This window comes from Macaca mulatta, chromosome 5 (genome assembly GCF_049350105.2).
Source record: "Macaca mulatta isolate MMU2019108-1 chromosome 5, T2T-MMU8v2.0, whole genome shotgun sequence".
Lineage (NCBI taxonomy): Eukaryota > Metazoa > Chordata > Mammalia > Primates > Cercopithecidae > Macaca > Macaca mulatta.
The window spans coordinates 182,930,718-182,946,261 of record NC_133410.1 but is presented as its reverse complement, the minus strand read 5'-3'; the positions used below and the strand labels follow the sequence as shown (position 1 = coordinate 182,946,261).

At 36.5% G+C, this 15,544-nt stretch overlaps 1 protein-coding gene across 1 annotated transcript in view; it reads left to right on the top strand.

Annotated features, from left to right (window-relative positions):
* Window positions 1–13,594, top strand: part of HPGD (15-hydroxyprostaglandin dehydrogenase) — a 31,482-nt gene extending 17,888 nt beyond the window's left edge. The window contains exons 5-7 of the mRNA XM_001087957.5: window positions 8,226–8,302; window positions 10,539–10,702; window positions 11,737–13,594. Coding sequence (XP_001087957.1) covers window positions 8,226–8,302; window positions 10,539–10,702; window positions 11,737–11,875 — 380 coding nt within the window. The 3' untranslated portion in view covers window positions 11,876–13,594. The remainder of the gene's footprint in view (window positions 1–8,225; window positions 8,303–10,538; window positions 10,703–11,736) is intronic.
* The last annotated feature ends 1,950 nt before the right edge of the window (window positions 13,595–15,544 follow it).

Genomic DNA, 15,544 nt, shown 5'->3' with positions numbered 1-15,544 from the left:
GTGTGTGTTTAGTAGAAACGGGGTTTCACCATGTTAGCCAGGCTGGTCTCAAACTCCTGACCTCAGGTGATCCGCCTGCCTCTGCCTCCCGAAATGCTGGGATTACAGGCGCACTTTGTAGGTATTTAATTGCTTCAAACTGTGGGAAAGGAAAAGTAATTGTCACAGGAAAAGGAGCCTACCTAACGACCCTGCTACATACTCAGTTAGTGAGGCTGTGGTGTTCATTCAGGACATTCTCTGTCACTCAGTAGCATTTTGTGAGAGATACCATGAGGGTCTTATTTACTCAAAATTGAAAACATTGGAGTCTCCAGAAAATATTTAAAAATCATAGAAAATTTTCAGCATGTCTTAAGTAACAACAGAGTGGCATAGACGCTTGTGCTGTTTTATCTATAATAATATAATTAGCTCATAGTTTGTGTTAAGGTAGAAGTGCTAAAATTACTACCTTAAATAAAAAATTCAAGTTAATCAAACATATGTTGAGCATTTGCAGAAGGGAAATGGAGATATTAAAGGAACTAGGCAAAGTTTCTACCCCAAGAGCTGTATATCAGTGTCTGTTATCAAGATGACAGAACCAAGTCATTTCCATGGCATAAAGTGTTTAAACAGAAGCATGGGCCAGGTGTGATGGCTCACACCTATAATCACAATGCTTTGGGAGGCCGAGGCAGAAGGATCACTTGAGACCAGGAGTTAGAGACCAGCATGGGCAACAGAGTGAGACCTGATCTCTATAAAAAATTTTAAAAATTAGCTGGGTGTGGTGGTACACACTAGTGGTCCTAGCTACTCAGGAGGCTGAGGTGGGAGGATTTCTTCAGCCCAGGAGTTCAAAGCTGCAGTGAGTTTTCATTGTGCTACTGCACTCCAGTCTGGGCAACATATTGCCACCTTGTCTCTCAAAAAAAAAAAATCAAAAAACCCACAAGCATGATATTTAAGTTGCAAGGCCTTGGGACTCCAATAGCCTGAAGAATGGACTAGAATATCCAGAAATTCCAGGTGAAATAAAACATTGATCGTCTTCTTCTATCTCCAGGCCAAAAGTAAGAAAATCGCATGGTACCATCCTCTACTACTGCTCTTGTGATAAGGCAGCGGGTCTAACACATATTTAGCAGTTGCCAAGCTCCAGGCATTGTGGTAAACCTTTGGCTTTATGACATTCACATTTAACTTTGACAAGTCTCTACAACAGAGGTCAATTTATCTCCAACTTATACTTGAACAATGAATCTCAAACAGATCCTGAAAAGTGTGGGAATTAGCAGTGGTAATAAAAGCAATTTTATTTTGCTCCATTTTAGCCTGTGTCATAGAGTGGATGTACTGTTCCTATGCTGTGAATCATAAGTGCTCAGATGCCAACTGTCATGAGTATGGGAGCCACCCTTCCTGCTTAGTGCTGGCAAAGTTCACCCATGTCAGTCTGCAGAGTCCATTTTTCTCTCTTTCGGCTTAAAATAGTTAAAAAGACACATATTAGAAGTCATCAGTAGGAATGATCAAATATTTGTAAATGAGGCATTTTGAAGGATAGATGAGAGATTCGGGGTTTCTTAACATAGGAAGGAGAGGGCTACTGAGAAACGAATAATCTTCTAGAACAGCGCTTCTTAGACTTCATGTGTCTAGGGACTTTGTCAGATGCAGATTCTGATTTCAGGAGGACAGAGATGGGTCCTGAAATCCTGCTCCCCCGTCATACCGCTCCTTGAACCACATTTTAAGAAGCCAGCCACTAGATGCATAGGGATGGATATTCTTTGAATGGCTAAGGGAGCTTCTCTCAGTTTCCTCTGACCACAGCCTAGGCAATGACTGAACACTAGTAGCAGCTGTCTGAATCACTGGCAATTGCTATTAGACATATCTTTCTGGGAAGATTTTTTGTTATAGAACATGCAGTGGTTTTATGAAAGCATGTGTCACTTTTTTTTTTTTTTTTTGAGACAGAGTCTTGCTCTGTCGTCCAGGCTGGAGTGCAGTGGCGCGATCTCGGCTCAGTGCAAGCTCCGCCTCCAGGGTTCACGCCATTCTCCTGCCTCAGCCTCCCGAGTAGCTGGGACTACAGGCGCCGCCACCACGCCCGGCTAATTTTTTTTGTATTTTTAATAGAGACAGAGTTTCACTGTGTTAGCCAGGATAGTCTCAATCTCGTGACCTCGTGATCCACCCACCTTGGCCTCCCAAAGTGCTGGGATTACAGGCGTGAGCCACTACGCCCGGCCGCATGTGTCACTTTTTAATGTCGTGTCACACTCTAAAGCATGACTTAGTGACAACCATAAGAATGAAAAAATAAAAATAAAAAAAACAGCCATCAGATAAGGTGTTCCATTATGCGGAAAATCACAAATGAGGAAGTTACATACTTTGGTCAGCTGTATGCACGAACCATAGATAAATATTTATCGCTAGTTCTCCCTTTTTTCTTCAAGTTGGAGAAGTGGTGGTTAAAACAAACAGACGGGCACACTTTTTTTGTTGGTGGTGGTTGTAAAGAAAATGTGACAGCTTTAGATTCCTGCTTTTTTAGCATAGTAACAGAACTCCAGCTTATCATATGAGGGTCAGCATCCTTAGATTAACAATATATTTTTCTAAGTTGAATTTTCAGCATTTTTATATAGTCCATTTTACGTGGTTTCTCTCTCCTTAAAAGCAAATCATGTTTGTGGGTTTAGTATGACTGCCCTGTCTGAGATTTCTGTTTTTGCAAAAAAAAAAATCTTCTTGAGCTTTTTGCCTTCTGTGAAATGAAGAGATTAAAATTGGCTTTTGTAAATATGGGTAGAAAGATTATGAAGAATAGAAGAACTAATGTAGAGATGGAATTTAAATTTTATTTTTCTAAATGACTTTCTTTGTTCTATCAGTCCACATGTAATTTTCAGATATTTTAAATGCTTTCAGGTATTTTAAATGCTATATATAGTATCTCATCAGTCCAATCATTTAGTGTTATTATCCTGAGTGGTTTTAGAAAATGTTTCTTTGTTTTGTGGGTAGAATTTCTCCCTCTACTGATTTTTTTTTCTGTAACTTTACAGTTATGACAGACATAAATCTGCTACTAATTGTACTTAGTATATTTTAAAAAGAGCCATTTTGTATTTCTATAAATAATCTTGCACGATGGTGGGCCTATCAGAAGTACTGAAAGATACTATTCTTAACTATTTTAATATAAGGTATCCATTTTTAAGCACAAAGACAGGATTTCTCACAATGTTAAACAAAATGCCATTTCTTTAAAAGCAGAGACTATTCTCATATGGTCACGATTCCTTGTTTTGTTGTTGTTGTTATCTTAAATCCTTAATATTGTGACAAGATATTTCCATGTGCTCCCTAATTTTGAGAATTATTTTGCAAGATTAAAAAAAAAAAACCATATTCATTACAGCAACTGATCCTATAGTCATTTTACTGGTATCTGGCTATTCAACCAGCAGAATTCCACCTTCACCCTGCAACAGGGGTCCTCCCATTGGTTTTACACATTTCAATTGAGTATATTTAAAATATTACTTCATTAGACTTTACACTTAAAAGGAACTAAACACATAGTACTTATGTGAATTTACTTCTGTAGAGCCTGTTGATTTAGGATTAGAAACAGTCCAGTTTACCAAAGTTCAGAAATCAAACCAAATTAGGACACTATACCAAAATTGTGGCATTTTAGTGCAAAAGATACATTTTCATTAAAAAGTACAATGTGGATGAACTGATAAATAAGTCAATAAAATCATTATTTGAGGTGTTTCATCTGGTTTACTCTTGATGTTGTATAGTCTATAGGTTTGGACAAAGGTATAATAACATATATCCACCACTATAATATCAAACAATGGTTTACTACCCTAAAAACCCTGTTCTCCACCTGTTCATCCCTTCCTCCCAGCAGCTCCTGATAACCACTGATCTTTCAACTGTCTCCACAGTTTTGCCTTTTCCAGATGTCATATGGTTAGAATCATACAGTATGTAGCCTTTTCAGGTTGGCTTCTTTCACTTAGTAATATGCATTTAGGTTTCCTCCACATCTTTTTATGGCTTGATAGCCCTTTGTCAGAGTTGAATATTATTCCATTATCTGAATATAAGACAGTTTATTTGTTCATTCAACGACTAAAGGGCACCTAGATTGCTTCCAAGTTTTGGCAATTATGAATAAAGCTGCTATAAGCATCCACACACAGATTTTTGTGTAAGCATGTTTTCAGTGCTTTGAGTAACTGCCAAGGAACTGAATGTTGGATTGTATTGTAAGAGTATGTTTACTTTTGAAAGAAATTGCCAAATCGTCTCCCAAAGTGGCTGTGCCATTTTGCATTCGCACCAGCAGTGAATTAGAGTTCCTCATGCTTGACATATTCATCAGTATTTGGTGTCTTCAGCATTTAAACTTTAGCCATTCTAATATGTGTAGTAGAATCTCATTGTTGTTTTAATTTGAAATTTTTCTATAACATCTGATATTTATCATGTTTTCTTTTTTGTTTGTTTTTTTTGAGACAGAGTCTCATGGTGTTGCCCAGGCTGAGCACCCACTATAGTTTCAGGAGAGAAAACTGCTAGGAAATATTACAAGAAATAACCCAAGGCTCCCTCTCTAGAGTTCAAGGCAGAGTAAGAGGTCTTGGCTTGAGATAAATATTTTAAATTTGAGATTGTGTGTGTGTGTGTGTGTGTGTGTGTGTCATACAGAGATTTAGAGAGACAAATTGAGAGAATTAATTTTTATCCTCAGGAGTGAATATAATCATGTAGGGAAAGAGTGTTCATAGAAAAGCAAAGAGGACTAGGGATATCTCTGGAGTTTTCCAGCATGTTTAGGGGTCTAGTCAAGAAAGAGGAGCCAGTAAAGGACATGAAGAAGGAGCTGCCAGTGAATGTGAGATAGGAGACCAGCCTGGAGAAGGAAATGTTTCAAGGAAAGCGTGACTGTGCTAGTTGCTGCTAAGGAAGGGATCAAGCAAAATGAGACAGAGATTTAGCCTTAGCAAGCCATTGCTCATTGGCAACCTCCATAAGATCTGTTTGACTGCAGTGGTCAGATGAAAGCCGATTGGAATGAATTGGCTACTTGGGAGACTGAGATGGGAGGATTGCTTGAGCCGAGTAGGTCAAGGCTGCAGTAAGCCATGGTCGTGCCACTGCACTGCAGCCTGGACAATAGAGCTAGACCCTGTCTCAAAAGACAGAGAAGGAGGCAGGAAAGAAGGGAGGGAAGGAGGGGGAGAAAGAGAGAGAGAAAGAGAGAGAGAGAGAAAGTGAGGCCAGGCATGGTGGCTCATGCCTGTAATCTCAGCACTTTGGGAGGTCAAGGCTGGTGGATCACAAGGTCAGGAGATCGAGACTTTTAACTTTTAATTTTCTTAAACTTTGGAGGGATTGTTCAAGACAGATTGGTAACAGGAAATTGCATACTAATTTATAGTGAACACTAATAATCTCCAAGACTCTCTGAAGATTCAAATTCCTTCTGCCACTAGGAAGCTTTAAAAATGTAGAATATGTACTTTATATATATATATTCTTATATTCAATTTAAACATTGAAAATTAGATGGTAATTTACTGACTTTAAAGATGATTTTCTTTGTGTTTTATATACCATTTACTTTCCTTGACTTTCCAGAAGGCCTAGGAAGGCAGAAAAACACATATGACTCTTGGCTATATCTCTCAGTGTAACTTAGTTCCTATAAATTCTGGACGGCATGGGTCATGGACCATGACCCATGCCGAGACCTTCCTGGCCAACATGGTAAAACCCTGTCTCTACTAAAAATACAAAAATTAACTGGGCATGGTGACACACACATGTAGTCCCAGCTACTTGGGAGGCTGAGGCAGGCGAATCACTTGAATCCCGGAGGCAGAAGTTGCAGTGAACAGAGATCGGGTCACTGCACTCCAGCCTGGTGACAGAATGAGATACCATCAAAAAAAAAAAAAAAAAAAAGAATAAAAGAAAGAAAGTGAAAGCAATGGAAGAGTAAACATTTTGCATAACAGTGAAAATGTGATTAGAATGTTACAAGATTCATAAAACCAACTGCCATTTAAAAACTGCAAGTAATTTCTTTCACATTCCAGTTGCATTTACAAATCTGCCTTTAAGAAAAGTAGGTATGTTGTCCTTGCTATTACCAGAACCCACAAAACAGTATATTTCTTTTGCTCTATGATACCTTGAACTAGCTGGGGTTCCAAGGTTCATCCCCTCTGCATATGTAACAAAAATTCATTTCAAATTCATCTTTGACAACCCTTATGAACAAAGTCTTTGTACTTCTTGTGGCTATGTGAACTAGTTTATCTCTGATAAAGGTTCATGCTGCATTTCCTGCTGTATATGAACATTGTCCTACAACCACTGCCTTGTCTCATAAACATTTAAGGAATGGGCAAAGCAGGGACTAACAAGAACCAAAAGCAGCAACTCCTGGTTATACTTTTTTATTCCCTTTATCTTCCACTCCTAGTATACCTATGGAGCCTGTGGAAGCATCATAAATTCTTGTTGACTGACACTGACAAACTTAATTAACTTACACATTTTACTTAACAACAGCAACGACAACAAGACAAGCCACATATTAACAATACTTCGAAATCATTGGGTGGACACACTAGGTGTGATCTACCATCCTCGGGGATTTAAACTGCCCTTGTGCAAACATACTTTATAAATTGAGACCTGGCAGGCACCCAGGGAGTGGTTAAGGTCTACATTTATTGCTGAACTTTGGCCCAACACCCTCAAATGATGGGCGGCATTCTGGGAGTAGTTAGCTGGGTGGAGATGAGCATGTGTCAGCAGAATAATTTGGTATTATTAGCATGACATTTGATATTAAATATAGTATAATAATCGGGGATCACTGTTTCTTGACTCAGAGAAGTCACAAATGTAAAGAGCATGAAAACAAGTTAATCCAAATTAGTTAAAACCAAATACAAGAATGACTCTGGTTCAATTTGACTGCTGATTAGATAATTAACAATTATGAGAAACAAGCTTGATAGTAATAGTTACTACAGTAAAATAGGTTTTTATTGTTGTTGTTTCATGTCTTTTTGGAGAGCTGAGCTAGGCTGGAGTTGGGAGAGAAGAGATGCTCTAGATATATGCTATAATACTGCTTTTTCTCTCCAGACCATGAATTTAATCAGTTACTATTGTGCATATGTGGAAAATTAAAAATTAAAACATTCTGTAATTGATTGAATTTCATAGTTGACTATATAATTATGAAAGAGGACCATAATTGTTTATTTCTGTCTTCCTAAGTCATAGGACAAAGATCTAGGCATCTACAACAGATCAAATACAAAGAAGTTAACTTTTAATTTTCTTACACTTTGGAGGCATTGTTCAAGACAGATTGGTAACAGGAAATTGCATACTAATTTATAGTGAACACTAATAATCTCCAAGACTCTCTGAAGATTCAAATTCCTTCTGCCACTAGGAAGCTTTAAAAGTGTAGAATATAGGCCGGGCGCGGTGGCTCAAGCCTGTAATCCCAGCACTTTGGGAGGCCGAGACGGGCGGATCACGAGATCAGGAGATGGAGACCATCCTGGCTAACACAGTGAAACCCCGTCTCTACTAAAAAATGCAAAAAAACTAGCCGGGCGGGTTGGCGGGCGCCTGTACTCGCAGCTACTAGGGAGGCTGAGGTAGGAGAATGACGTAAACCCGGGAGGCGGAGCTTGCAGTGAGCTGAGATCCGGCCACTGCACTCCAGCCTGGGCGACAGAGCAAGACTCCGTCTCAAAAAAAAAAAAAAATGTGGAATATATACTTTATATATATATTCTTATATTCAATTTAAAAATTGAAAATTAGATGGTAATTTACTGACTTTAAAGATAATTTTCTTTGTGTTTTACATACCATTTACTTTACTTGACTTTCCAGAAGGCCTGGGGAGGCAGAAAAACACATGACTCTTGGCTATATCTCTCAGTGTAACTTAGTTCCTATAAATTCTGGACGGCATGGGTCATGGAGCACATAAACTACACTTAGGCTACTGGGTTTTACAAAGCTATCTGGTTTTATGTTACTCTGTTATTCAGATTCATCTGAAATTGAAATTATCACAAAATATTCATTTGCATTGTCATTATTGGGTATAGTCTGCTTATTTTTTAATCAAAACATTTCAATGTTCTATTCGTTTGTTTCAGGACTCATGCCCGTTGCACAGCAGCCGGTTTATTGTGCTTCCAAGCATGGCATAGTTGGATTCACACGCTCAGCAGCGGTGAGGCTACGACAACCATCATATCTCATTTTCTCTTTGTACACATGCATAAAACATGAATTCTGTAGAGAGGAATCCGTTGAGAAATCAATTCTTTTGGATAAAAGATGGAAAAATAGCATACCTCCATCTCAATTACAAAAATAGTTATCAGATCACATAAAGGACCAAATAAATAATAGATCATTTTTAAATGAAGTAGTTTCTAAATACAGATGTGTTATTAAAAAATGTATTAAGGATAAGTAATGGGGAGATAGTACTTATTTACAAAAATGACCCCAAATGTAAATATTATTAACTTCAGGTTTTCTGAAATGCAAGATGCAATAGGCCCCAGCCATTATTTGTCGCCAGAGATACAGTGAAAATGACTGAGAACATGGAGCTAGAAGGAGGGGTGGGGCCAGACCTTTATTTGATAGAGTGGTCAAGGATAATGTCTCCATGGAGGCCTAGGGTGAAAGGTGTACAGAGCTTAGAAAAATACTTTAGACCTAATTAATCACATGCATTGATAGCATGAAGTAAGAATGCCTGCCTTTTTATAATTCACAAAAGAGCAGCTTGAATGGGGCCTGGCAAGCAAGGGGAACGTAGTTTGAGGTATGACTCAAGACACCAGCACAGGAGCCAGACCAAAAGCAGCTATGGGTCACTGTTGTGAGCTTGGATTTTATTTCAAGGGCAACCATCCATGGGGCTTTTACACACAGGAGTGATAAGATCAGATTTCCTTTGTTTGAAGACCATTCTGCCTGCTTTTGGAAATTGTATTACAAAGGACAAGTGAAAAAGCAGAAAGAACAGTTGTAGGGGGGCTCTGGGTGGTTCATCTAGGTAAGACAAAGAGAGGATCTAGAGAGAGAAAGAGAAAAATATTAGTAATCAAAGAATTAGTAGGAGACAGAAAAAAACAGATGCACAAATATTAACTGTTCATTCAAAATGGAAGGTAAGTAGTTCTCACACTCTTAAATTGATTGGAAATTATTACTTAATTTGAAAAGACATAATCTTCAGACAGACTTCTTATAAACACATAAAGCTCTCTTACAAAGCAAAGTAAACCTTAAAGACCAGAAATTTTATATTTAAAATTACAAGACTGGAAACTTCTACAGTCAATTCTCATTATTCATGGTAGTGATGTTCCACGAAGTCACTTGCAAACACTACGTTAGTGACTACTGAACCATTGTTTTTAGGGGAAATACGGGGTTAAGTTCTGAGAGCCTCTGGTCACAAAATTCCAATCAACCAGTCAATACCTAACCTTATTTTATGTGTATTCCTGTTTAAAGAAACCTTATTTATTATATGTTGTATGAACATTGAACTCATTACTAAAACACTTATTACTCATGCCTGAACAAAGTTTATCTAACACAAATATTTTCTGTACAGGACATCAGTCTTCTTACACTAAACAACACTACACAGCACTTCTGCAGTGGGTTTAGCAGCCATTTTAAACAGCAGAATCACCAATAAGAAAGCACAAAATTAGAAAAACATGGCACGGCAGAGTATAGTCTTACTTGACCTCAGCAGGAACATGCACATCAGTGACTCAAATTTCTCACTGCCCTGTGCATGTCCACAAATAACCACAAATGCTCCACAAGTATTGGTTTCCAGGGTTACAGGTAAATTTTAGCAAGGAAACTTAACAAATTTGTTTATATGTAATTCATGAATAATGAGAATTGACTAATTTTTTAATAATTGCAAATAAAATCAGTAGTTGATAAATTAAGCCTAATAATGTTAGTCTGAAAATACTTAAATTGTCTTTCAGATAGGGCAGATTATTAAGAGTGTCTTTAGAATCAAAGTTCTAAAGATTTTCACTAAAAGTATTTTTAATTAAGTATTATTTGTTATACAACCACAATATCTGAAAGAAAACTTAGGATATCAATTCTAAGTCTCAGCTGCTTAGCTTCAGGTTCCTGCAGAGTTCAGTAGATAAGAGAAGCTTACATAATTGTTTCCAGGAGTTGTCCAGTAATACTGATTTTTAAAAAATTAATTAGGTGAGACTTTCAGGAATTAATATAATACTTTAGGTATGTGTTATTTTACTATCTACTTACCAGTCATTGTTATATAGCTGGGAGGATATCTAACTAGTATTTTTTACATCAGAGAACTGTAAGATGCTTTAATGATCAGTTTGTCCTGTATTATATGTTTATGAAACTGCTGAAACCTACAACTTTCTAATTGGCAGTTGGCTGCTAATCTTATGAACAGTGGTGTGAGACTGAATGCCATTTGTCCAGGCTTTGTTAACACGGCCATCCTTGAATCAATTGAAAAAGAAGAAAACATGGGACAATATATAGAATATAAGGATCATATCAAGGATATGATTAAATACTATGGAATTTTGGAGTAAGTAAAACTGTATCTATTTTCTTTTAAATAATGAAACAAAGCATTTTTTAGACAAGCTATAAAAAGGAGCAAATAAGCTTATACAGTTGAGAAATGAACGCAAGCTTCAAACTTTTGGTTTGGCAAACTCTCTGGGAGAAAATTTTTTTCTGGATGTGTGAATAGAATGTAAGTTTATACATTATGAATGTTACTTTGAAATATGTAAAATGCTTCATTACTACCTTCAGTTGTAAAGTTGACATTTAGTCACCTTTGAAGGCAATGATACCTTCTCTGCCTAAATTCCAAGCAATATTCAAATATACTCTTTGTGAAATATTGTAAGTTTTCATAACTTCAACCACTTTTATAAGAAATAGTTGATACACACACATACTTTCTCAATGAATTATGTCTGAATTAGAGTAGTTGAGGATTTCACAGCACAGAATCATAGTTATCACGTTGAAGGAATCAGACCTGAGATCAAATCTTGGCTCTAGCACTAATCATGAACTTAGCCATCATACCTCTAGATGCTTCAATTTTCTCACATATAAAATAGAGATAATAGTATAACAAACTTAGAGACTTTGAAAAAATTAAAATGATATATGTAAGGTACTTAAAACAGAAACTGGCAAAAAATAAAATTTTCAGTAAATGCTAGCTGTTTTCAATCATATTACTACACTAATAACATCTATATCTGGTAAGTCTAAGATCTACTGGTATGATAAAGATGAGAAAATGATCATTTGCTCAGTGAAAATAATGAGTATAAATTCCTCCTGCCAAAATGATAGAAGGTTACAGCTAAATTTATCAAATGATTTAGTTAATATCAATAGAAAAAAATCTAATTGAATAAATTAGATAAATAAGATATCTAATATGTAATTAAATAAAAATTGGAAGTAGCAATAGCTTAATGACACACATTTCCTTATAACATGTTCAAATTAATAGATTCTTCAGAAAATAACTTAAAATGAAGTGGTAACGTGCCTCATTCTTTCATCTCAAAATACTGTTCTCTTTATTTTTAGCCCACCATTGATTGCCAATGGATTGATAACACTCATTGAAGATGATGCTTTAAATGGTGCTATTATGAAGATCACAACTTCTAAGGGAATTCACTTTCAAGACTATGATGCAACTCCATTTCAAGCAAAAAGTCAGTGAACAGCTTATGTGTTAGCCGTAGCCGGAAATAAGCACCAATGGCTTATATTCAGACCCTATCTTCATTTGAATATAGCTTTTAAATGAAATGTTACAGTTTTAAGTTTTCCTTCATGCATTTGATGATAAATATTTTCTAAATTTTGAGTGAAGTATATGGATAAAAAGTTATGAACTATTAAAATTGTGACGTGGACCAAAGCTAGGTTGTAATCTCAATAGTCTAAAAAATGATCAAAACAAATGATATTCAAGGAATATTCTGCCTTTCAGAAAGTGTATTTATATCTGTGCTTCATAAATATTAATGCTCTTCAGAACATCATTTTAAAGGAGATACTTGAATTGTTATTTAAATCAAACCAGATGTAAAACACTTACATACGTAAAGTTCATACTTTAAAAGAGGAAAGCTACTTAACAAGGACAAATATTTCATAATAATAATTTCTACTTATATACCATCTTTCAACTGAACATTTCAGTTCTTCCAAGAGCTTCTTAAAGTAGCATATTTTGGGGGCAGTAGTTAAGGAATAAACTACAGTGTAAACATATCCCAGATGAAAACTGATGTATGGAAAAATGACAGAAAGTAACTGATTGACACTGTTGATTCACAGGTCAGTCTCCCATCTGGGAAAGATATTTCTTTCCTCTGCTCACTTTAAGAACTTTAACTGACTCCAAAAATCTCAGGAATTAAACTTTTAACAGTTACAGCAATAAAGAATAGTTAGTACTCCAAAAAATGTTATATTTAAGATATGCTCAATAAGAAAAAAATGCAAATGTAACATTTTTTCAGATTACTTCTTTGTTGACTTGTACAGATTTCAAATGTGCCTATCTTTCAATACAACTTTTTTGTTCTTATCTCCATAAATTACTTAGTCTTCGATGTATAGGTGTCGAGGAAATGAAACCAACTTTGCCACAGACACAACTGTAAATTTTTTTTACCTATGCTGAAACTCACAACAATACAGAGGTAAAGATAACTGTGAGGTTTTGCTTTTTTTTGTTGTCAGCTATCTTAAGAATCATTAAATACACCTGCTTTGGGTAACACTCTTTACAAGCAGTAATTAATGCTAATAACAATGAAAGCACAAGATTTCCAAATCAGTCGTTTTCTCAAAAAAATGTTGGATAAGTGACTCACCCTGTCTGCTAACTCCAGACCTCCCAGCTTGAAGCAAAATCTATCCATGTGAGGTTGATATGGATTTCCTAGAAGTACTGGAATGTTATCATATCTTGCCCTATTTTAATTCTGCTGTAGAAAACTATTGCCTTCACTTTTAAGGATTAATTTGAATATGAGTAACTGTAGTCTAGATTTTCATTTAATGTGTTAAAGACGAAGTAGTGAACATCAATGAACATCTGATAGAGATAAATTGTAATCAGGCAAAAGCTTGTTTGTATGTTCTGGCAATCAGCAAATGATGTAGGTATGCCCAGTATCACTTATCTTCTGTATTTTTCTTCTGTCGTGTAAATACTATAAACTTTTATGGATAATTTTTGGACTAGTAGCCTTCAATATACATTCTGCTTTGAATTAATTTTTTCAAATCAATAAACTATGTAGACATTTAAAACCAAATCTCAACTAGAACTGAAAAATGTGAGTTACATAAGTTAAAAACTTACTTTAAATCTTATCTTCTATAGGTAACTCTAAATAAATTCATACTGTTATATCTCTCTGTATACCAGTTGAGAAAATCATTAAATTGAAGTGTGGGGGAGGGGGACCTTGGTTTCTTGTATTTTTCAGTGAATATGCTAATGTAAATGGTATATTTTTGAAATGTGTTTTTCTTAGTAAAATGAAGTTGGTACTCTTAGAACAGCAACACTAGAAACACGTAGACATTGAGAAAAAGGTCGAGACTTCATAATGACATTGAAATGTCCTACAAATTTTATTTTCTCATATAAAAATAAATTTAGACACGTGTAATATCATTTAACATTCAAGTGATTATATGACAATTTCTCCTTACTTTTGCTCTCTTTATAAATTTAGCACACTGAAGAGGTCTGAGAATGCAAATTTTGACAGAAGTTCAAGGTATTTCACATACTAAACATCATCGGATGGTTTTTCTTAAATTAGAATTTCAAAAGGGAAATGTACTGGTGCGTAGGAAAAGGTGATTGGATCCAGGGTCACAGTTGTTGTCATAAGGTCTCCGTCTCCTTTTCTCTTGTTAGCGTCCCTTCTGGGCAGGTCTCTCACATGATGACTTCCCAGATCTACAGGCCTGATTCCCAGCAGCTTCCAGTCCACCAAAACAAGAACTGATTTGGCCTTGCCTAGGTTATATGCCCACTACTGAGACAGGCCTTGTGGTCAGAGAGATAGCCTGCCCAGAAGGAGATGGCATACCTCCCCAGAGCTGGTAGAATTATGGAGTGGGAAGGAGACAGGAGAGGTGGGCAGGACATTGACCTGAGTCCTATGGACTAAGACAAGGAGATGGAAAATTTCCAAAGGGAAAATTACACTGTCATTACCAGAAAGGTGAATGCATGTTGAGGTGACAAAAACAATAGCCGCTGTAGAGAAAGAAAGAGTGAGTAAAAGATGAGTTACCTCTTGATCCTTTGGATAAGTTTGCATACATTTTGGTTCCTGTAACATGCCTAGATCCATGTTTTCAAAGTGTGTGAAAAACTGGATCACTCTGGATAGGGTATGATAAAAGAGGAGATAATGAATGGAAAATATAGGAGGCATCTCATGCATATATGATTCTACTCATTCTTGATATAAAATATGTTTCTCATTGTGAATCACAATGAAAAAGGTTCAAAAGCTACTTGCTTTAATATTGACTGCAAAACTGCAATCACTGCCTCTAGACTTGCTTTGTTTTTGAGATTCTGAATATATGACCATCTTAATTCTACCATTACATTCAAGCTTATTAATATCCTTTCTTTTTTCTTTCCTTTCGTTCCTTTCCTTCTTTCTTAGACAAAGTCTCACTTTGTCACTCAGGCTGGAGTGCAGTGGCATGACGTGGCTCACTGCAGTCTCAACTTCCTGAGCTCAAGTGATCTCTGGCCTCAGCCTCCCAAGTAGCTAGGATCACAGGCATGCGCCAACATGCCTGGCTAGCTTTTGTATATTTTTAAAACTCCTCCTGCCTTGATATTGGCACCATTTCTAATTCTTCTTACTAAAATCTCATTGTCAGCATATAGTTACATTAAATTTTATAAGATTTCTAAGGTTATCTTTAAACTATGAAACTACCTTTTCCCCACAGTTTTTAAGTAACATTTCCACACATAACATTCACTCATTCAACAAATAACAATTGGCTGGGTGTGGTGGCTCCTGTCTGTAATCTCAGCGCTTTGGGAGGCTGAGGCAAGTGGATCACCTGAGGCAAGGAGTTTGAAACCAGTCTGCCCAACATGGTGAAACCTCATCTCTACTGAGAAACAAACAAACAAAAACATACAGAATTTAGCTGCACGTGGTGGCGGCTGCCTGTCATCCCAGCTTTCCAGGAAGCTGAGGCAGGAGAATTGCTTGAACCCAGGAGGCGGAGGCTGCAGTGAGCCGACATCACACTACTGCACTCCACCCTGGGTGACAAAGCAAGATTGTCTCAAAACAAACAATGAAACAAACAGAAATAATTA